The sequence below is a fragment of the Mirounga leonina genome, unplaced genomic scaffold (assembly GCF_011800145.1).
Source record: "Mirounga leonina isolate KUSES-001 unplaced genomic scaffold, KU_Mleo_1.0 Mir_115, whole genome shotgun sequence".
Taxonomy (NCBI): domain Eukaryota; kingdom Metazoa; phylum Chordata; class Mammalia; order Carnivora; family Phocidae; genus Mirounga; species Mirounga leonina.
In genome coordinates, this window is record NW_023270268.1 from 28,851,253 (window position 1) to 28,875,396 (window position 24,144).

The 24,144-nt window shown below is 38.6% G+C and overlaps 1 protein-coding gene across 3 annotated transcripts in view; it reads left to right on the forward strand.

Moving 5' to 3' along the window:
- The window catches only part of DNAJC13 (DnaJ heat shock protein family (Hsp40) member C13), a 123,874-nt gene that overhangs the window by 87,656 nt on the left and 12,074 nt on the right, over positions 1-24,144 (forward strand). For all 3 annotated transcript variants that reach the window (XM_034994710.1, XM_034994720.1, XM_034994729.1), the window contains 15 exons: positions 804-923; positions 1,903-2,082; positions 3,002-3,169; positions 5,905-6,018; positions 7,351-7,467; positions 8,800-8,977; positions 10,375-10,466; positions 12,650-12,749; positions 14,682-14,756; positions 14,981-15,093; positions 19,917-20,086; positions 20,236-20,278; positions 20,622-20,795; positions 22,562-22,741; positions 23,047-23,187. In XM_034994710.1, coding sequence (XP_034850601.1) covers positions 804-923; positions 1,903-2,082; positions 3,002-3,169; positions 5,905-6,018; positions 7,351-7,467; positions 8,800-8,977; positions 10,375-10,466; positions 12,650-12,749; positions 14,682-14,756; positions 14,981-15,093; positions 19,917-20,086; positions 20,236-20,278; positions 20,622-20,795; positions 22,562-22,741; positions 23,047-23,187 — 1,965 coding nt within the window. The remainder of the gene's footprint in view (positions 1-803; positions 924-1,902; positions 2,083-3,001; positions 3,170-5,904; positions 6,019-7,350; positions 7,468-8,799; positions 8,978-10,374; positions 10,467-12,649; positions 12,750-14,681; positions 14,757-14,980; positions 15,094-19,916; positions 20,087-20,235; positions 20,279-20,621; positions 20,796-22,561; positions 22,742-23,046; positions 23,188-24,144) is intronic.

Genomic DNA, 24,144 nt, shown 5'->3' on the forward strand with positions numbered 1-24,144 from the left:
GCAGAGGCAGAGGGAGAGGGAGAAGCAGGCTTCCCACTGAGTAGGGAGCCCGATGTGGTGCTCGATCCCAAGACCCTGGGATCATGACCTGAGTCGAAGGCAGACAGACACTTAACCGACTGAGTCACCCAGGAGATCCCTCCCCCCACCGTAGTGTTTTAATCGACTTATTTTCTTTCTATTAAGGTTATAATTGAATTCTTTGATAGACAAATCCATCAGAAAAAAAAAATCTATCAGAAATTCATTGAGATTATTGTAGAATGCATCTTTTTATGTGATACTTTTTTTTTATGCCAGCAGATTTTAGAATTTAAAACAATTGAGTTCAGGCTTTTTAGTTTCATCCTCTATTTTGAAGTGCAGTATGTACATAGACTTGTAATTCTGCAATGTTAATAGGTTGGACAAAAATACCTTAATTCAGAGTTGGCAAACAATTTTCATAAAGGGCCAGAGAGTAAATATTTGAGACTTTCAGGTTATATGCAGTCTCTGTTGCATATTTTTGGGGTTTTCTTTACAACCCTTTAAAGATGTAAAAACCATTCGTAGCTCCCTGGTCATACAAAAACAGGCCACGGTCAGTTTGGCCCATGCACTGCATGGCCATTTGGTTGCCAACCCTGCATCTATGGGAAGTCTTAACCAGAAATACTAACAATTCAGTAGAAATGTTCTTTTTAATTTTGGAGCATCATATATACCATTAAGCATTATTCATGAATCTCTGCTGATTTGATTTCTGCTTAAATAAGGAATGCGCATGGAACTCTTTTTTTGCTCTCTTGGGTTGTATGCAGGTATGTGGACACATAAGCAAATGCTATAGTGTGGCCGCTCAGTTTGAAGAATGCCGAGAGAAGATCACAGAAATGCCTGGCATCATCAAGGATCTCTGTCGGGTGCTATATTTTGGCAAGGTATAGTTCATTTTTAATGCTTTCTGGATGCAGTAAGCAATGAGTGTTCTTGTCAAGTGAGTAGCCAGTCCCCAATTTATAAATAAACTGCTTTCCCAAAATCATTTTTATGTGCATTATTTGGATCTCTAAAATCATTTTTCACAGAACCCTTGATGTAAATGGAGGCTTTTGTTCTTATGGTGGCCCATAAGGAATAAAACTAAAGTGATATATGTAAAGCAAAGCGGGTCTCATCTGAACATTTGAAGAGAGGGAGAGAAGAAATAAATGAGAGACTAGAGTAAATAAATTTAATGCAAGTAAAGGACCACGTGAAACCTGAAACAAGTCAAGCTCTGCCTGGTGGGAGGGGCTTTGAGGAGCTGAGAACTTAGCACTTCCTCCCAATCCAGTACTGCTGAGGACAGATAGCTGGGGGTTGATGGAAGAAGTGACTGGGAAGGAGAGAGATGCCTTAGATAACTGGACAAAGTGAGGTGCGTTGGAATAGAACAGGATTGGGGTGCTGATCCTGGACTGCGGTATCTAGAAATAAGGAATCTGATGAAAATCTCTCAACCATATTTACATGATGTCCTTAGAAGTATTTAATGAGAATACAAACTGATATAAGGAAGCAAATCCACACACCTGCACTTAAAGATATTTCTGATACACTTAAGATCCTATCATGTGAGTTGCTATTAATGCCTTATCACTATTTTTAAAAATTAAAGATACGAAAAATGAAGAAAACTGTATTCCCAAGTCTTTTAGCACTAGCTTCAAAGATAATTCTGTGTGTCTTGTCACAGGGTCACTTTTAATTTTAGGCTTTAAAGAATATTGGATTCAGATTTAAATTGGAATTGAAAATAAAAGAGGAAGTAAACATCTTGCATAGTAAGATAGGTAGCTTGACATACATTCACAACCAGTTTCTCTTGGGAGTTTTTTTAAACCCTGTAATTAATTTCATTATTTTCAATTCTCTCAGAGTATCCCACGGGTTGCTGCTCTTGGAGTAGAATGTGTCAGTTCTTTTGCTGTGGATTTCTGGCTACAGACACACCTATTTCAGGCTGGGATTTTGTGGCATCTGCTTGGTTATCTGTTTAATTATGACTACACACTAGAAGAGAGTGGCATTCAGAAAAGCGAGGAAACAAATCAGCAGGTAACTTTCACACTGCTTTAATCTTGAATTTGAACCCAAACCAGTGCCGAATTAAATCACAGCAAAGTTCCAGCTATCCAGAGCCCCAGACATGAACTGTTTTTCTAGCTAAGTTTATTGCTCTTTAAGCTCCAGAACTTTTTTTTTTAAAGATTTTATTTATTTGACAGAGAGCACACGCGCATAAGCAGGCAGAGTAGCAGGCCGAGGGAGAGGGACAACAGGCTCCCTGCTGAGCAAGGAGCCTGATGCGGGACTCGATCCCAGGACCCTGGGATCATGACTGGGCCAAAGACAGTCGCTTCACCGACTGAGCCACCCAGGCACCTCAAAGCCCCAGAACTTTTTATCTTAGCCATTTGTGCTAGAAGGATTGAAGGGGAGGGAATTTGCAGGAACATATACTGGATATAACAATCTTTTCTTGATTACTTAGAGTCACCTTTATGATTGCAAAATTATGGTTGTGTAACACAGAGAAATATAACAGTAATATTGGGCTGTTGGGGCTAGCCGCCCCTAGATACTTGAGTACTTAACTGATTTTCTTGAGTATTTTTTCTGTCTCTCTTTTTTTAGTCACTGCCATTCATTATTCCTATTGTTAGTGTGTTCCTCTAGCAGGCAAGTCTGCCTGCCTATCCCCTACTGTCCACCCTACCACCAAGTGTGCTTCTTCCAGTTATCTTCAAGATACTCTATTGGATATAAATGAGTATATAGATTCTGATCTTTTGTGTAAATGAAAGAGTAAGCTCTAATGTATAAGCTCTAACATCAGTGTTGGGGACTTGCTTTCTGCTCCTTAAGTATGTCCCATATAGTTTTGTTTTCCATATGGTTTTGATTCCATGAAGGTACCATGTTACCTATGTAATGTGACAGATCTACTTCAGTGTTTTAATTTTTTTTATAACAGGAAGTAGCCAACAGCCTTGCTAAACTGAGTGTCCGTGCTCTAAGTCGCCTTGGAGGATATCTGCCTGAAGAACAGGCAACCCCAGAAAATCCAACCATAAGGAAAAGTTTGGCTGGCATGCTGACACCCTATGTTGCTAGAAAACTTGCTGTGGTTAGTGCTACGGAGGTATGTGCTTCAGAGGTAGCCTGGGTTTTGATGAATGTTGCAAGATCATTTAAATAGTAGAGCAACATAACAGTGTTGATTGCTCTAGGAAACCTAAAACTTGAAAATGTTCATGTTTGTTCTCTCATCCAAGAAATTTCAGTTTATTATGGATTGATGCTGTTGATATCAGCTCTACAAAGCCCACTCTTTCTGCAGGGGGAAATTAACTTTATGTTTCTCGGCTCTGGAGCCCACCATAATTCTTACCAACCTTGAGTCACAAGGGGACAGGAAAAGAGAATGAACTTGGAAATGGTGTTTCACAATGGGCAGAGAACTGGGAGTTAGGAGACCCAGAGTCTGTTTTTGGCTCTTTTTTTTTTTTTTAAGATTTTTATTTATTTATTAGCGAGAGAGCATTAGTGGGAGGGGCAGAGGAAGAGGGAGAAGCAGACTCCCCACTGAGCATGGAACGTGACACGGAGCTCGATCCCAGGACCCTGGGATCATGACCTGAGCCAAAGGCAGACACTTAACTGAGCCACCAAGGTGCCCCTATTTTTGGCTTTTTCTTATAAGCAATCTCTAAGTTAGACTCAGAGTTGAAATCCTAAAAGCTAACACACACACACACACATACACACACACACACGCATGCATTCATGACAGAAATCAAGTATGACTTTGACAGCTCTCCCAACCTCTTTGGCCTCTTCTTTTTTTTAAAGATTTTATTCATTTATTTGAGAGAGAATGAGATAGAGCATGAGAGGGGGGAGGGTCAGCGGGAGAAGCAGACTCCCTGCCGAGCAGGGAGCCCGATGCGGGACTCGATCCCGGGACTTCAGGATCATGACCTGAGCCTAAGGCAGTCGCTTAACCAACTGAGCCACCCAGGCGCCCTCTTTGGCCTCTTCTGTGAGGATCATTGCGAAGTAATCTTAAGAATGTAGCATTAAAGAACTAAACTATAAAAATCCATTCATTAGAATACCATGAAGCCTTGTAAAGGCATAAAGATATTAAAAGATGTTTAAAAATTTTAAGTGAAAAGGCTAAAAATCCCATTTTTGGTATTAAAAAAATGGATGGATGGATCTATATGAATATGTTAACTGTAGTTATCCCTGAATGGCAGAATTGTAGGCTATTTTTATGTTTTCTCTAATGATTATCCAGTACTTTTGTAAGGGAAGAAGTCCTCAGTGTTCCAAATGTAAAGTATTCTTAGAATTTATTAAATGTTTTTTTTTTTTTTTTAACTCAATCTCTTTTTTTGGTGTAGGCCATTGCTTTTCAGTGCCCCTTGAGTAAGGGCGAAGAGCGTTAGATGCTTGATCTTTGTACTTTTTCTGAATTTTGTGTTCACCAGCATGATGTATTTTGCTGGTGAGACATTCTTTCCATTCTTTGCAGGTTGTTGATAAACTACAGGGAGGGAAAAAAAGCATTTCAGAATCTTGGTCTGAACTCCCATATGGATTTTTCAAAATGCTTATTTTAAACCGCCAGTTCTCAAAGTTTTAAAATTCTCCTAAGAATGTATTTTTTTTTTTTTTTAAGATTTTACTGATTTATTTGTCAGAAAGAGAGAGAGGGAACAAGCAGGGGGGAGCGGCAGGCAGAGGGAGAAACAGACTCCCCGCTGAGCAAGGAGCCCAATGCGGGACTTGATCCCAGGACCCTGAGATCATGACCTGAGCTAAAGGCAGACACTTAGCCTACTGAGCCACGCAGGCATCCCTCCTAAGAATGTATTCTTTTATCATTTTACTTAACATTTTAAAACAGTTTTATTTTAACATTTTAAAAATGTTAACATTTTAGGGCGCCTGGGTGGCTCAGATGGTTGGGCGTCTGTCTGCCTTTGGCTCAGGTCATGATCCCAGCGTCCTGGGATCGAGTCCCGCATCGGGCTCCCTGCTCCTTGGGAGCCTGCTTCTCCCTCTGCCTCTCTCTCTCTTTCTCTCTGTCTCTCATGAATAAATAAATAAAATCTTTAAAAAAAAAAATGTTAACATTTTAAAAACAGATTAATTGGTTTTGTCTAAGATGAAGGTAATAACCCACTGATATCCTGCTAGCATAGAGCTTTGTAAGTGTAAAATGTACAGAACTTTGTATTAAAACATTTGAAGGAGAGTCAAATGTCTATTTACACACTTCTAATTGAGAACTAAATAGACAAAGGGAAATTCCGCACCGTGGATGGCTAAGCAGTCAGAAGCTATACCTTCATAACTGCTTAATGCAGCCTTGAATCCGGGTTTGGCCAAGAAAATCTGAAGTGACTCTCTGCCCATAAATTTTGCTTCCCTTCATAGCGGTATGCTTCAGAGAGACTTAGATTTTGTTTTCAGATACATTTATGTAAAGTTAGTATGGTATGATTCTTTCTAAGCTTGTGTTTACTAAGTGTTTATTAAATGTTTCAGCACAAACTATCTCATAATTTTCACTGTAGCAGAGCTGCATGTTAAGGATGTGAAGTCATACTGACTCCGATTTGAATCCCAGTTTTCCCAGCTGAAGGGCTGTGCTGTGTGACCTGGGACAAATCATTAGATTGCTCTTAGCTTTGATTTTTCTCAGCTGCAAAATGGATAATATCAACAAACTTGTTGGAGTTATTGAGGCCCATTATGCTTAAGGCACTTATTCCAGTGCTTGGCGTGTCATCAACAGTTTCAATAAATGATAACTTGCACTCTTTTTTTCTAAATGTTACAAAACAGTAATACTCTGTTTCCTAGATTCTGAAGATGCTCAACAGCAACACTGAGAGCCCTTATTTGATATGGAACAATTCTACAAGAGCAGAACTACTTGAGTTTCTTGAATCCCAACAAGAAAACATGATTAAAAAAGTATGTTATTGTTTCATAAACTTCTGGGGTGACTTAGTCTCAAAAAAATATTCTCTGGGAACATAACTCAGACAGTTTCTCCATTTGGTGTTAATCAGGCCTACAAGTTTTGTTTCTCCATTTGGTGTTAATCTGGCCTACAGGTTTTTCCACCTAATGTGTGGCCCATGTAAGGAACAGCATTCTTGTACTTAATGATACATTCGTGATTATTGTTGTCCTGTTTACGTGTAGCTGTTCCCCATTTCAATGAATTTTTCTCTACAAAAGCACTCTTGTAATTGTTCTCTTCAGCCTCTTTTCCCAGTACATCGAAGTTGCTTTCTGGTATCAGAATCGAACAGTTTCTCCTGTCTTGCCACCTCCTAGTGGAGAATCTGTGAAGCTATGAAAAAAAAAACAAGACCGTACTGTGGCCAATAAGGATAAGGCCTGCATAATCCATACAGTAGATGGTTGAGACTTGATGGTTTAGCAGACAGTTAACATTTATGGGCTTAGAACTTACAACAATAAACACCACTGTTATGTCCTGAATTATTCAGCATTTTTTTCTTTTTAACTCATTTGATGATAGTCACTCAGAACTCTATATAGATTGAGAATTGCAGAGCTGGGGAGAACAGGTCTCACATTTTTATACATCTGTTCTTTTACCAGAAGAAACATAATAGCATCTTTAACACTTTACAATTTATTGTATACTTTTCTGTATCATTTCAGTCCAACTTAAATTCTGTGTAATTTCAACCTAAATCTTCATTGGTACTGTTTTTTTCCCATTCCTCTTCTTTTTCCTTTTCCTCAAATGGAAATTCTTCCTGGTTTGGCAACCTCTGTAATATTACCATGTCTTTTTTTTTTTTTTTTCCTTCAGAGACTCCATTTTCTAGCACTTTGACTCAGTGTATTACTTTTTAAAGGTCAGTCCAGATGTGTTCATTTCTTAGCTCCATCACCCCAGAGCTGACTAGGCCAAATGTCTGCTGAGTGGAGTGAGAAGAACCAAGTGTCATACTTGCTTTATAAACATTAGCTCTAAGACACTTCATTGGATGACCTCTGTGATCTTTTGAAATCTTAAAATGAGTTATAATATTAACCTTTGGACTAAAAAATAACTCCATGCCTATTGCAGAGTTCATATTATTAGTTGTAAGCATTAATACAGCATTGAGTATGCTTTGCGTCCCACCACAGTTTTCCTCTAGATAAGAAATGGAACTTCCAGGCTATTTATCTGTTGTTATTAAATTGAATATGGTTAGATTTATAAACCAGACACTGATGATTCTGATTTACATCTAACAGTCTATTTTCTTTTTTAAAAAGGGTGATTGTGACAAAACTTACGGATCAGAATTTGTCTATAGCGATCATGCCAAAGAACTTATTGTAGGGGAAATTTTTGTGAGGGTGTATAATGAAGTCCCTACTTTCCAATTGGAGGTAAGCTCTCTACTTTTAGTTTTGTCTGATACCTTCAGTCATTTGTTATTGAAAGCTACTAGTTTATTCACACTGAATAAGTTGAAATAATGTGTGTTCTTTGCCAAATGCCTTATACTAACCTGGGTATGTGATGGGGTTTACCATTGGTAATTTATAAGCCTTTTTATTTTGCATGTTGAAGAATTTAGTTTTGTGGATTCATGAAAATAAGTTATTCCTTACCCAACTATTTTTTATATTTTATGCATAATGCTACCTGTTGTCATGTGCATATGCCTTCAACTTGTCTCTCCTGGAAGGGCAAGGTCATTTACACATTCATTCCATCATGTACAATATCAGACCACCAGACAGAAGTACTTCTCTGGCCAATTATTAGAGGAAAATAAGAAAATACCAGTGGAAAACAAAGAGATTTTTTAGAAAATGAGGTCAAACCATGTCGTTTCTTGTGATGATCCCTAATCACTTTCAGAAGCAAAAGAGGAGCTTCTTTGTCTTCTAGAGCTTGGTGATCATGTAGGAATTTTTTGTTGTAGTTTTTTTTTTTTTTGGAGGGAGTGGCAAGGAGGATTTGGTGGTTGCTTGGTTTGTAAAGAGGGAAGAAGTGAGGCTTTTGTTTTTGTTGTTGTTTCTTAAGGATTTTATTTATTTGAGAGAGAGAGAGAAAGCACGAGCAGGGTGTCGGGGCAGGCAGAGGGAGAAGCAGGCTCCCCACTGAGCAGGGAGCCCGATGTGGGGCTCAATCCCAGGACCCTGGGATCATGACCTGAGCTGAAGGCAGACGCTTAACCAAATGAGCCAACCAGGTGCCCCAGCGAGGCTTTGTTTTAAAGTTTGCACTTGGGAAAAAAAGGAATCTACTAAACCATAATGTATATTATGTATCACAGAATAATATTGTATAAATAGCTGTTAAGCAGGATGAATTCATTGATTTGTGAAGTCTCTTTGAAAACTGTCCTTCGAATTTATATTCTAAATATATATTTTTTAAAATATAACCAAATTGTAGAAGTTACATATGGTACTATCAATTACTTTGATTTGTAAAAGGGAGAGATATACTAATTCAGAATTGATATGCTAAGGTCCTGGTGGGAGTATATCAGATCTCTAATGTTTTGGGACAAAAAAGTTGAGAAATGCTTTCTAATGCAACTGAGTTTTACTCCCCCCTCTGCCCCCAAATCCATAGGTGTTCATGTATATGTATAATTTAATTGTTCCATACCTTGAAGTTTTTTGGGGGGAAGGGGATGGTTGTTGCTCTGGAGTCTTATAGTTACTTCTGAGGGCACACATGTTTGTAAATATTTCTCCACTTAGGTTCCAAAAGCATTTGCTGCAAGTCTTTTGGATTATATAGGCTCCCAGGCCCAGTACCTCCACACATTCATGGCTATCACACATGCTGCAAAAGTGGAGTCAGAGCAACATGGAGACCGCTTGCCAAGAGTGGAAATGGCTTTGGAGGCTCTGAGAAATGTCATAAAATATAATCCAGGTGTGTGGATTTGATCACTACCCTTGATCAATAAGATCCTTACTTCCAATTCTCAATTTTATCAGAGAAACTCAAAGAAAATAGTATAACGTAACAAGAATTGAGCTCTTAATTTTTTACCTATAAAAAGAGTAGGGTGGAAGGAGGAGAGAGGTCAAGGCATCATGTTTAGAATTCATATCTCTAAGAGAAAATGAGTCTCAATGAGTTGAAAAGACAAAATAACTTGATAGTATAAAATTTCACATTGATGACATAAGTTGACATATAAGTGCTTAAGTTAGGTTGATTTATTAGGTGATCTAATTTGTCTCTTCTGGTATCTAACACAGTGCTGTGTACATATGGGCACTTATATTTTTGAGAAACTGCAGGTTTTGGTGTATAAAAATTGAAATAAAGTGTGAGTTTTCATTCTTAAACAGCCTTAAGAGGACATTTCCAAAAATGTTACCACTCTTGCCTGACAGCAGGGAGATGCATGAGTGAAAATTTGAAAGCTTCTTCTAATTCTAACTTTGATAACAAATATGGAGTATAAAAAACCTAAAACAATACAAATTCGGTTAAGTAACTTGAAGACCCCAAATCCTTTTTATTGACATTTATCATTAACTTTCAGGTACTCTTTTGCTCTTTTCTGTATATATTCAGTGCTATAGTGGTTTGAAAATAAATTTAAAAGCAATCTATTTATAGGGTATTTTCAGACTCCTTTGAGGAGTCTTAGTGAATTATCTTCTGAAGCCTCAAAAAATTACAGATTACACTGTGTGTGTTACTACCATGTCGTAAAAGGAAAAATACACAGAACAGAGTCTTAATGTTTAATATTTTTATTCTATTAACAGAATGGTAGGAAATATATGGGATTGGGGTTTGAGGTGGGTAGTAATGGAAATACTATTCCGTTTTATGTATTTTCACAAGGAGTCCTTTGTATATCCATACAGTTGTTTGTAATGTAGTCCTCAAGTGGCAGAGTTCTAATTCAGTCTAAATTAAAAGCAAATGATGTCACACTCTCCCAAAATGTAATTAGGCTGAGGGGGGTAGCTCTAAGGTCTAGAGTAAAGAGTAGAATTACTACCTTGTACCCTTATTTTTTAAGTTGCATTTGGATTATGTATTTGGTATATTTCTTGTTTTTAGCCTGGAGGCTAGGGGTATGGATGGAAATGAAAACAAAACAAAGAAATTCTATCTTGCTTTTTGTCTGTTAAGATTTACTGCTGCTTAGGAGGTACTCCATTTATTTCATGTCACAAATGTTGAGAAAGGGTTTATCAGAGACTTATAATTGACAGTAAACAACTGAGTAGATCAGTTTTCTGAAGGTCTGTACTTTAGAGCATCTCTTAGGAATAAAAGATAAACCTTTTATTCTTATTCCCTAGGCTCTGAAAGCGAATGCATTGGGCACTTTAAGTTAATATTTTCTCTTCTCCGAGTCCATGGAGCGGGTCAAGTGCAGCAATTGGCTTTAGAGGTAAAGGAATTTTATATTAAAGTATGCTGTCTTTACTCCTATATGTGGTTTAGGCCTTGATTAACTACCATCTGGGGTTGAATGAAAGTATGCATGTATTTTCTTTTCTTTTTTTTCCTTCATTTTGTCTATTAAGCAAAGTAAATATGTTCTTAAAATTTACATTAGTATACTCATTTTGAGGAGCAAACATGACACAATGTTGTTCCAAGTGGTTCCCTGTGTGGTCGTTGTGTGTCATGCATCAGAACTTGGGGTGCATTGTGTAGTGTCCTGCAGTGTGGGTGAAGGGGGTGCTTTACTGGGGAAGCTTGGCAGCCAGAGAGGACAAGAAGAGGGGTGGGAGTTCCCTGATCTCACAGTCCCCAGAGACCAGGGCATACTGCTGGCCACAGACTGTAGGTTTGTGTTTAGAGGACAACCTACCCCCTTCCCTTCAGTGAGGGTTACAGACAGACAACTGGGCTGTTATGCTGTTTACGGGAGCTAAGAAAGAAAGCCAGCTGCCCAGAACCTTCGGGCTTTAGAGGTCCAAGAGAAGTTGGAAGTCCCTTTTTTTAGGAGAATGAAACCCCTGGTCCCATGGGAAGCTGGGTACCGCCTTTTCCTCTGGGAGAAGCAGGAGGTCCCTGGCTACAGGGGTTTCCTTGTCTAGGCAACCTAGAGTAAGCTCCCAGGATCATTTTTCAGATGATCCTGCTAATTTTTTTTTTTTTTTTGAAGATTTTATTTATTTATTTGAGAGAGAGAAAGCATGGGGGAGAGAGAGAGAGAGCACACAAGCAGGGGAGCGGGAGAGGGAGAAGCAGGCTTCCCACTGAGCAGGGAGCCTGATGCGGGGCTCGATCCCAGGACCCTGGGATCATGACCCGAGCTGAAGGCAGTCACTTAACCAACTGAGCCACCCAGGCGCCCCTGTCCTGCTAATTGTAACATACACTATTGTAAAGAACACCAAATTAAACCCTGCAGTAACACGTTTATGAGCAGTTTATGAATTAGTCGAGTAATATGTTCTTATGTTGCATTTTGGTTTAAAAGATTGCATGGAGCACTGGGTGTTATACACAAACAATGAATCATGGAACACTACATCAAAAACTAATGATGTAATGTATGGTGATTAACATAACAATAAAAAATTAAAAAATATATTTTTAATAAAGTAATGCAAGTTAGATTGGTCAAAAAGCTTAACAAGCATGTTCTTTTAATTGAAAAGCATTTCTCTACTTAATTTCTCCACGTACCTTATAACTTTGTAAATGAACGTTATTAAATCTAACGTGTTGGTTTGAGATGCTGACCATGTGGTTCAAGTTAAGTGACATTGATCTTTAGATGTATACTATAAAAGTTAGACTTGAGAGGTCATCCTCTTTGAAAGAAAAACATGCCTGTTTCTTTATAATAGATAAACTAAATCTGTTTTGCAGGGCACTGAAGACATTTACTCTCTCCCTCTAAAAGCAAAAGTAAAGTCCCAGTAGTGAGGATCATTATCTTCCTAACCACCCCCCACCCCAGTTCTGTGATTGGAATACATAGTTATGGAGCATGAACCAGTATAGGATTGAAGGATTCCTAATAACCTCGACATTGTGACTTATTTCTAAAATATTTTTTAGATTATTACATTTAGTTCTTATCTCTAAATTGACAGGGAACTAATATATATAATATGTATATATAATATGTACATGAACATTAACATTTTTAATTATTTTTATTATTTCACAAAAGATCAAAGTAATAAGGCCTATCTTTTATTTATTTTTTATTTTTATTTTATTTTATTTTATTTTTTTTTAAGATTTTATTTATTTATTTGAGACAGAGAATGAGAGAGAGAGAGAGCACATGAGAGGGGTGTGGGTCAGAGGGAGAAGCAGACTCCCCGCCGAGCAGGGAGCCCGATGCGGGACTCGATCCAGGGACTCCAGGATCATGACCTGAGGCGAAAGCAGTCGCTTAACCAACTGAGCCACCCAGGCGCCCAAGGCCTATCTTTTAAAATTAAACTCTTAAAAATTATTTTGTCCTCCAAACATTTTTTTTCACTTTTGTGAAGCCTCAAATTTATTTAGGTCTGACTAACTGGACTTCATTTTATTTAGGTCCAAATTTTATTAGGTCCAAAATTATTTCCCAAACTCTTAAAATCCTGTTGATTTAATTTTCAGGTTGTGAATATAGTGACATCTAACCAGGATTGTGTCAACAATATTGCTGAATCAATGGTTTTGTCCAATTTATTGGCTCTTCTACATTCATTACCATCAAGTATGTATATTTCATGAATGGAATTTTGGAAACCACAGCATGGCCAACCTATAGAGGGAGCAGTTACATAGCGAACAGAAGACCTCTGACAAAACATGATATCCGTATTTACTTTGGAATCTTTTAAGTGGTATTCTTTATATTAAAGTTGTCTTCCTAATTATGTTTTACATCAGTCAGTAACACTATTTTGTATTTCCCATTTCAAAAGTTGAAAGAGGTAAGAGAGTCCAAAAGCAAAGGAAAATAACCTAGGTTTTTCCGTTTTCTGAGTATGGTAGGCACATGAGTAATTGAGAATTGACCCATGGTTTATAAAGAAACATAATTGGTCTTGGATGACAGGAAAAAATGCTTAACATAAAAATTACCTTGTTTTCAACTTAGAATTCAATCCTGCATTATTTGTCCTTTACTGATTTGATGCAGATAGAGATTATTACCACCAAGGTGAGATCAGTTTTTAAAAATATACCTATCTTATTTCCTGAGTATAGCCTGCGCTGATATAGGCTCCTTTTAAACTGTGCAATTGTCTAACGTAGTAAGTAGTGTGTATTTGTGCTACGATCAACCTTGAGATTGCTTTTCAAGGGCAATTACAGTATAGCTCCAACTTCACCACTGCCTATCAGAATACATTATTCACTTGGCTCTGGAAGCCGTGTTGCTCTTGACTCACACCTATCTACCTCCTTGAGAACAAGAACCTGTCTCTTTCATTTTATGCCTCAGTGCCTTGCACGCAAGTAGTGCAAGTTCAGTGACTTGAATGGAGTTGAATTTCCATTGAATAATTTTGTTTTCTTTAATAAATGACATTTGAAACAGTTCTGTAAAATGACAGCTTTTGAAAAGTCATTTGCAGATTATTTGTGTCATACTTACAGCCTTAGTTGGTTTTTCTTTTTTATTGGTTTTCAGTAGCTTTGTGAGGCTTCAAACAATGCAAAATTCACTGACTAATGAAGTAAAGAATGTTACAAAAATCATAGTTTGAAAATTATAGTCCAATCACTATTTTAATCTTATAGGTTAAATAGCTGACATCTAGCTATCTCAGTCTACTCTGCTGTCATTTATATTTTAGACTAAATTCTCTCTCTTCCACTGTTTGCTAAGGGATATTAAACACATAAAATATTTAACCTTCCTGTACCCCTTCCAAAGACTTGTTGTTTTCCTTCGAAACTATGTTTAAACAGTGGTGCATTTTCAGTAAAGTATTGTTGCTTCTCTTGGGAACCTCCTTTTGAATGTGTGTTTTCCTGTATGTGAATGGAGCCCAGCCCGGGGACCTGCCTTTGTTGTTGCCTCAGCATCAGCCTAATACTTGGCAGCCTCCACCCTCTTTGCCAGCTCTTACCCCTTTGGTCACCTGTCTGCCACTGCTCTTTGACTCTGGAGGAGTAAAGTCCAATAGCTGAGTATGCTTTGATGGCAAGGGATGAGAGGTGTGTAGGCTGTGTCCGGAAGGATACTGTCATGTCTTAGATTGGAGCACCGTCTTACAACTGCTGCTTCCTACTCACTTCTCTAAGGCCGGAGCACCAGATAAAAATCTTTGATGCCTGACCAGTGTCTTCAGGGTGGTTCCAGGAGGTGAGAAGATGTTGCCTGTGTAGTGAACAATAAGGTAGAAAGACAGTATGGCACAGTGGTTACGAGTGTGAAGTTTGGAGTCAGAAAGACCTCTGTGTAAAACCCAGCTATACCACTCACTAGCTATGATACCATGGGCTGGTTAAACTGGGCCTCATCTTCTTCATTCCTAATAAGGCCATGATAATACCTGTCACTGGTTATTGTGAAGAGATAAGTGTGATACCCTCTGTAGAACACCTAGGTCAGTGCCAGGCACAGAGCTGATGCCCAGTAAATGTCAGCTAATGTGGTGATGATGCATTCCTTGAAATATCTTTTGCCCTGCAGGTCGCCAGCTTGTTTTAGAAACTCTTTATGCTTTGACATCAAGCACAAAAATAATCAAAGAAGCAATGGCAAAAGGTAACGTATAGAGTGCTTTCTCATCCAGTCATGCTCAAAATAAGTGAAGCTTATTTTGAACTGTTTTGTGTAGTCTGCTAAACTAGAAAAAGGCTTTGTAAGGCTTATAATTAAAACAAACAAACAAACTGCATTAAGTTGACCTAAAGTTGAAAATGAATTCAGCTGATCAGAAAAATCATATTCTTTATAGAATAAGTGCTAATTCTTTTTTTCCTTCATAGGAGCTTTGATTTACTTACTAGATATGTTCTGCAATTCAACACATCCACAGGTTCGAGCCCAAACAGCGGAACTTTTTGCTAAAATGACCGCAGACAAACTAATAGGTCCAAAGGTGAGCACAAAATAGGTCCTTAGAAAGAAATTATTTAAGCTCTGTTACTTTGATATTGATTTCATGAAGTTTACCAAAGTCTGATGGTGAGGATAAGGGCATGATTTGATGTGAACGTTGAAGATTGACGTACTTGAAATTGTTGCTCTATATTACTACTTTGAGAAAAATTATAGTTGGAGAAGCCTGTATTGGAATTGAGAAGTCTTAAGACGGTGTTTAGATTGTGGTGTTAAACTGTTTACCTTCCTTGAAGAAAGAACAAAAGTATGTGTTAAGTTTTGACTGAAGATAATTAGGTTAGACTTTGACACTGTGAGGATTGGCCCGTGGACGCAGCTAGTGAAGGGGAGATGGTGATCTGTGTTCTTACGCAGCCCACGCCTTTGTTAGTAAGGATACACCACTTTGGGAAGTAAGTCCACACAGGCACGTGAGTGTAACAGCCTCTCCATTCCGCAAGGAGATCTTTCGTCCAGAATCTGGAGATGACCAGATGCTCTTTGGAAACATAGTCCCGTTTGTGGACCAGGAACGTGTTAAAACAGTACTTCTAAGTAGAATTCCACCCAGACACAGGTGTAGTCAGTCTCCTATTATTGACTCAGTTTCAGCAGAAGTAGTGCTCGCTGGAGCAGTCATTGTGCTAGCGCTTAAAGCAGCACCTCAGGGAAACGTGTCCGGACTCAGAGGCTTCCCGAGCCCCCACTTCCAGAGTCGATTTTACATCAGTGGAACAATCTGGAGGGGTGCCTGGGTGGCTCAGTCGTTAAGCGTCTGCCTTAGGCTTAGGTCATGATCCCAGGGTCCTGGGATCGAGCCCCACATCGGGCTCCCTGCTCAGCGGGAAGCCTGCTTCTCCCTCTCCCACTCCCGCTGCTTGTGTTCCCTCTCTTGCTGTCTCTCTCTGTCAAATAAATAAAATCTTTAAAAATATATATATATGGGGCACCTGGGTGGCTCAGTCATTAAGCGTCTGGCTTCGGCTCAGGTCATGATCCCGGGGTCCTGGGATCGAGTCCCGCATCGGGCTCCCTGCTCCGTGGGGAGCCTGCTTCTCCCTCTCCCACTCCCCCTGCTTGTGTTCCTCTCTCGCTGTCTCTCTCTCTCTCTCTGTCAAGTGAATAAATAAAATCTTTAATTGAAAAAACAAAAAAACCAATCTGGATTTAGGTTTTTTTCCTTGTCTCGTCTCTAGATCTGGATATTGAGAATGTGACATAGGCCCTGAAAACAATTTTACTTTGGGAATAAAGTTAACAGTCTGTCATCACAAGGGTTGATGAGGGAGAGTACATTTGAATGTCTATAGAAAGGGTCCATAAAAGTATGAATATTGATATTTAATATTGAGTTCTCTTAAAGCTAGAGTTGGGTACCCATAGTTGTAATATTCAGTATTACATGATTTAGATAATGTTTTAGCTGTTTAAACATGTACTGGAGTTGACTTCGAGCTCTTTAGTAATTTTTGTCCTTCAAAATACATGAGGGACAAATTTTATCAAGGTGACTATATATACAGTTAAATTATTTGTATAGGAACAACACAAGTACTAGCTCCTTTATTGAATGGTTTGCAGGAAGGTATTTTAGAACTGGGATCAGTAAACTTTTTTTCCCTTTTTTGATAACAGCTTTATTGAGATATAATTGACATAGCATACAGTTCACACATGTAAAGTGAACAATTCAGTGGTTTTATTATATCCAAAGGTTGGGTAACCACTGTCAGTTTTCATCAATCCAGGGAAAAAAACTGTTCCCTTTAGAGGTTACTCCCTATTCCCCTCTTCTAGCACCTGGCAGCCACTAACTTACATTCTAGATTTGTCTTTTCTGGGCAGTTCATATGAATGAAATCATACAATATGTGTTCTTTTGTGACTGGGTTCTGTCACTTAGCATGTTTTCAAGGTTATTCCATACTGTTGCGGGGCGCCTGGGTGGCTCAGTCGTTAAGCGTCTGCCTTCGGCTCGGGTCATGATCCCAGGGTCCTGGGATCGAGCCCCACATCGGGCTCTCTGCTCAGCGGGAAGCCTGCCTCTCCCCCTCCAACTCCCCCTGCTTGTGCTCCTGCTCTCGCTCTCTCTCTGTCAAATAAATATTAATAAAAAAAAGTTATTCCATACTGTTGCAAGTATCAATACTTCATTCTTTTTATTGCCAAATAATATTTCCTTGTATAGATACACTGCATTTGGTTTTCCATTTATCAGTTGATGGGCATGGGACTTGTTCCTACTTTTTGGCTGTTCTGAATAGTGCAGCTGTGAACATTTGTGTACAAGTTTTCATGTGGATATGTCTTTTTATTTCTGTGAGAGTAGAATTTCTGGATCAGAGGGTACTATTTAACGTTTTGAGGAATTGTCATACTGTTTTCCAAAATGGCTGCACCATTTTACATTCCCACCAGCAGTTTCTGAGGGTTCTAATTTCTCCACAGCCTCTCTAACACTTGTTATTAGATAATCTATTTTGATTATAGCCATCCTAGTGGGTGTGAAATGGTATCTCATGGTTTTGATTTGCATTTCCTTGGTGACTAATGATGTTGAGTATCTATTCATATGCTTATTGGCCATTTGTACATTTTCTAAAAGAAAAATGTGTATTTGCATCTTATTCTTTAATTGGGTTATCTTTTTACTATTGAGTTGTAATTGTTTGGATACCAGTCCCTTATCCAATACATGATTTGTAAATATTTTCTCTCATTCTATGAATGTCATTCTATTTTTTTTATGGTGTCTTTTGAAGCACAAATTTTCTTTTTTTTTTAAGATTTATTTATTTGTGAGAGGGAGCGTGAGGGGGAGGGGCAGAGGGGGAGAGAGAGAGAGAGAGAGAGAGAGAGAGAGAGAAACCCCCAGCAGGCTCTTCACCCCACACGGAGCCTGACACAGGGCTCGATCTCATGACTCTGAGATCACAACCTGAGCCGAAACCAAGAGTCAGACGCTTAACTGACTGTGCCACCCAGGTGCCCCATTGTACAAAATTTTTAAATTTTGATGAAGCTCAGTCTGGTTTTTTTGTTGCTGTTGTAGCTTGTGCTTTTTATCTCATATCTAAAAACCACTGCCTAATCCGAGGTTACAAAGAGCTATGCCTATGTGTCCTCCTACTAGAGTTTTATAGTTTTAGCTCTGGGATTTACATCCTAGATCCATTTGAGTTAATTTTCATACATGATGTGACATGGGGGTAGGACCACTAAACTTTTTCTATAAAGGAAAAAATACAGTAAATATTTTATCCTTTTTGGGTCATCTGATTTTTTTCACAAATACTCAGCTCTGCCATCATAACAGGAAAGCAGCCGTAGACAGTAACTGCGTAAATGGTCATGGCAGTGTTTCCATAAAACTTTGTATACAAAAACAGGTGGCAGGCCAAGTTTGGCTCCTGGTGTACCAACTCCTGTTCTTGAATAACTGAGTAGCCTGGACATAACTCTGAAGAATTTGCATTATATAAATTGTTTTACTTAAATGTTTAATGATATTAGTGAGTGATCACTTCCTGTTTGAATTCTCTCATGACCAAGAAAAGTTAAATACTTCCTATTTTGTGAATGCTTTTACGTAACTGACGTAACTTCCTTTAGTTCATTGGCTGCTCAGGAAGTTCAGAACTAAATTTGTAGTATATCACCATCAGTTATGTAAAGTTTTTGATGTTTCCTTTGTGTACTGACTTTATATTACTCTTCGTTCAAATAAGTTTTTGACTATCTGCTACATGCCAAGGGCTGAAAATACAAGCAATGAGTGAGAAAGACTAGGTCAGGGAAGCTTTCCAGAAGATAAGTCTGAGGGGCAACTGGGTGGCTCAGTCAGTTGAGCATCTGCCTTTGGCTCAAGTCATGATCTTGGGGTCCTAGGGTCAAGCCCCGCGTCAGGCTCCCTGCTCAGTGGGGAGTCTGCTTCTCCCTCTCCCTCCATCCTTCCCCCTTGCTTGTGTTCACTCTCTCTCTCTCTCTTTCAAATAAATAAAATCTTCAAAAAAAAAAAAAAGTTTGAGTACAGGCTCAAGGGATATGAAGGAGAGAAAATCATGTGAAGACCTTAGGAGAAAACTTAACTTCCCAACCTTCATTTTCCCTTTGTCTTTAGGCCTCCAACTAATTTTCAGTGTGTGTGTATGTGTGTGTGTGTGTGTGTGTTGGATGCATTATTTTTACTGCCCCCCCGCTTTTGTTTTAAGTAATCTCTACACCCAGTATGGGGCTTGAACTCACGACTATGAGAGCAAGAGTTGCATGTTCTATTGACTGAGCCAGCCAGGCACCCCTGTGTTACTTTTAAAGCTGCATTTTAAGTCCTTTTTGGAAAAAGGCACAGTATAATATAAAACACAGTATAGCAAAATAAATGCACTTGAAAGGCACAAAGGCACCTTGAGAAAAATTTGTTTGCAAGGGCAGGCGGCATGGGGGAGAGTTGGAGGGACAGGCCAACCAAGGGTATTCTGGGAAGAAGAAATAGTGTGTGCAAGGCATGATCTAGCAAGGTGTGCTCTGGACAGTATATGCATCAGCAATATTGAATTTCTTCAGGGGTCTTAAATTTGAAGAAGAGAGAAGAAATGAAACTGGATAGGTACGTAAGAGCGGGTCATATGAGTCTTGTTAAAGTTACCTTTGCATAAACCAAGTTTGAATCTCTTCTCCCACTCCAGGCGGTTTGGATAATAGTTAAGGCCCAAATCAGCCATACCACAAATACATCAATATTCCATCCCAGAGAAATACAAAGCGCACCAAACACTGAGCTGTCCAATAGGTCTTTTTTCTTTCTCAAACCCCCTCATATAGGTCCGCATTACATTAATGAAATTTCTGCCAAGCGTTTTTATGGATGCCATGAGAGACAACCCTGAAGCTGCTGTACATATTTTTGAAGGAACTCATGAAAATCCCGAGTTGATTTGGAATGATAGCTCCAGAGATAAAGTGTCTGCAACAGTTAGAGAAATGATGCGAGAGTAAGTCAAGCATTCGGGTAAATCACCAAAAAGGACAGATGTTTTCCACATCTTCCGTCACCTCTTTAATATTTATTCTAAAGGTTAATGAAAGGGTATTTTGTGACTGATATTTGATATATTTCCCCCTCCTTTTTTTTCCCCCCAAGGCACTTTAAAAATCAGCGAGACAACCCTGATGTAAATTGGAAGGTAAAACATACTTTTATTCAGAGGAAGGAATTCTACATTTTACTGTATTTTTTGTTGATTTGTTGTTGTTTTTTAATTCCTACTGAGTCAGTTTAATGACTATTAGATATTTCGTCATTAAGACATTTAAATATTTCCCTGGAAAACAAGGTTTTAAATTTAAAAATAGGGATATTCACTTTTTAAGTAACCAATCAAAGCACCTTTTTTGAATTTTATTAAGGGAAATAAAACGGTAATTATAATTTGATTATATTAATAATCATTAATGGGATTTGCATTTTTTGTGTCATGTAGGACTAATGCCTAAGTGACTTGACTGTGATTCTTTCTTTCTTTAAAGTTGCCTGACGATTTTGCTGTGGTGTTTGGAGAAGCAGAGGGTGAACTTGCTGTTGGAGGAGTTTTCTTGAGAATCTTTATTGCACAACCAGCATGGGTTCTAAGGAAGCCCAGAGAATTTCTTATTGCACTATTAGAAAAATTAACTGAGTTCCTGGAGAAGAACAATCCACATGTAAGCTTCAGCCAGCAGCAAAACATTTCAGATAGTTTGCTAAATATACTGATGGTGTTTCTGTTAAAACACCATCCTCATTGACCATACATTAAGAATTGGCTACCTCTTTCAATATAGCAGCCACATTTAAATTCAAATATACGTATACATCTTTTTTGGGGCATTTCAAAAGTGAAACTCGTTAGCAAAAGAGTTATTTCTGAACCAAAGTTGGAGATGTCTATTTACAGAACGCTATTTCTAACAACTACAGAGGCTCTAAAAGAAGGTTTTTGCCACCCCATTTCCAATGACTACATAATTTTAAGGAGAAACCTAAAGGTTCAGTGTTCCCCTGGAAGTGTGTTCTTCACTCAGCTTTTCATATATGACTGGGATGACCCTCATGAAAAAAGTTGACAGGAGAGTAGTAACTATATGAGTGAACCTAGAACTTGTGTTCAAAGCCAAAAGCTACTAGGGAAGCAGGAGTGAGAAAGTAGCCTTGGTCTTCATTTGCTGAGTCAGAAATCCTGGTAGTATATAAGGTTTTGTTATTTAAACCTTTAGATTAAAAATAATTGAGGGGGGCGCCTGGGTGGCTCAGTTGGTTAAGCAACTGCCTTCGGCTCAGGTCATGATCCTGGAGTCCCAGGATCGAGTCCCGCATCGGGCTCCCTGCTCAGCAGGGAGTCTGCTTCTCCCTCTGACCCTCCCCCCTCTCATGCTCTATCTCATTCTCTCTCTCAAATAAATAAATAAAATCTTTAAAAAATAAAAAAATAATTGAGGTACGTGACTGTTGTTACATTAAACAGGCTGGCTATGGGGGAAGGTGATAAAGAGCCCAGGCTGTGTTATTAGATGGTCCTGGACCCCAGCACCAGCTCCAGTACTGACTAACTCTGTGACCTTGAGCACTACTTCGTGGCTCTGCCTCATTTATAGATGGATCACAGCTCCTGTCCCTAAGGCTGAGGTTTTAATGAGTTTTGATCTATAGAGGGTCCTTAGCATAATGTGTGGCACATATCAGGTACCTAGAAATTACTGGTTACTATCATTAGCTTAGCAGAAATTCAGAAAAAAAATTATTAGTTTACCAGATATTTGCATATGTCACTTTCCCCCCGTCATGTTTTCTCTTTACTAGGATTTTTACTATATACATAGTTTCCTTAAAAAAAATGAAATGACCAAAAAGCAGAAACTTAGGGGAAAAAGAACCCCACAATATTTCCTCATATCACCGTTCTTTGTGGGCTCATTCCAATTTCCATGTTCATTTAAGATGCTGTCGTTGCGTATGTCTGCATATAATGGTGTAAGTTACAGGTCTTTGCCATCCACAACAGAAAGTGCCTTATGGCAGCCAGACCTGTTCAGTAGGATTTTTAATAGAACTGGGAAACACATTTCATGATTTCTGCATTCTCTTGAACTAGTGATATTCCCTGATACTCATATTTCTATAACATTGACTAAAACTATCTAGTAATATCTTTTGGGAGATGATCTCTTAAACCTGCAACAGAAATGATATATGACATGGCCCAATGAAAGGCTGCTTAGATTAGCATATGACATTCTTAAAGTCCTTGGAATTCATGCCTTTTCTCAAGATGGGAAGTTTGTTGTTTTCTTAGGATTTGTGAATCAATTTTCAAAAATCAGCACTTAGAATTTATAGATCTCTAGGATAGAATATCAAATAATTTCCAAGGATGTTTAGGACTTACTTTGTCAGTATTTTATAGTTTGTTGGTTTGTTTTACACCCTCCAGGGAGAAACTCTGGAAACTTTGACAATGGCCACAGTATGTCTCTTCAATGCACAGCCTCAGCTGGCTGACCAGGTCCCACCATTGGGCCACCTCCCCAAAGTGATCCAAGCAATGAATCATAGGAACAATGCCATTCCTAAGAGTGCCATCCGCGTTATCCATGCCCTGTCTGAAAATGAGGTATTTATGAATGCATTTAGTAGCTTATAATTCTGGAATTTATTTATGTTCCCCTCTTCCTGATTAATGCATATTGCAGTATAAATCCCCTCCCTACCATGTGCCTTTCTGCATATGAACCAACAGTATTGTAACAACTCTTAAACTAGTTCAAATGGTATAATTAATAGGAGACTGAATTTGAATTCATTATTAAACTTGAGCTGAATGGAGGTTTTTCATATATTTTTTGTATTGTGCTAAATGAAATACTGCTGTTCTACAAATAACATTCTTTTTTTTTGCCGGGGGTGGGGGGCACTTAGCTGTGTGTTCGAGCCATGGCATCTTTAGATACCATTGGCCCACTGATGAATGGAATGAAAAAGCGACCAGATACTGTTGGTCTAGCCTGTGAAGCAATTAATCGAATGTTTCAGAAGGAGCAGAGTGAATTAGTGGCACAAGTAAGTGACTTTCTAGATTCAGTACTATTTTAGGAAAACAAATATGCCAAGTGAATAGACTTAGCACTGATTTGGTTTCTCTGACTTAGGTTTAATAGGGAGATAACTTGTGGGTTTGTGCATGCATGATTTTATATTTTATACACACATACACAGGCTCATACATATATATGTGTATATGTTATATATACACACATACGTACATTCATACACACACTGATAAAGGTGGACCAACTGTCAAAAATCTTACCAACTTCAGGGCGCCTGGGTGGTTCAGTCGGTTAAGCGTCCAACTCATGATTTTGGTTCAGGTCATTATCTCACAGTGGTGAGATTGAGCCCCATGTCGGGCTTTGTGCTGAGTGTGGAGCCTGCTTGAGATCTCTCTCTCCCTCTCTTCCTCTTCCTCTCCCAGCCCTCTTGTTCCTGTGCTCTCTTTCAAAAAAAAAAATAATAATTTCAAAGTACTTTAGTGATGTTTAAATTTTAAATTTTGGTTTTCTGCTAAGCATTTATTCTTAGCTTGCTTTGTAAAATTTACTTCCTGCTCTTTGGAAAGACTCACTCTGTTTATTGATGCCTTCATTTCTTAAGGCATGTTTAAGAAATATGCCAAGATACTGTCTTTTTCAAAGAGACTACCCTCCCACCTAACGTAAATAGGACTTGGTGGATACCAATGTAGAGTAGACAGACCCTAAAGGAACAAAAACCATTGCAAAAGTGATCTTTCTAAAATACAACTCTTAAATATAACTGGGTCACTGTTCATCTTAAAAACTTTTCATTGGTTTCCCATTACCGCCAGATGACAAAGTGACAGTTTACATCCGTAGCCTCAGTACAAGCCCTGCATCTTTATATCTGGCCCTCCAATTCTCCTGGCCCCTGTTCCTCTCCCATTCTCTATCCCCACCCACCACTTTGCCCCTCATTTAGGCAGGTTAGAAGTACTGG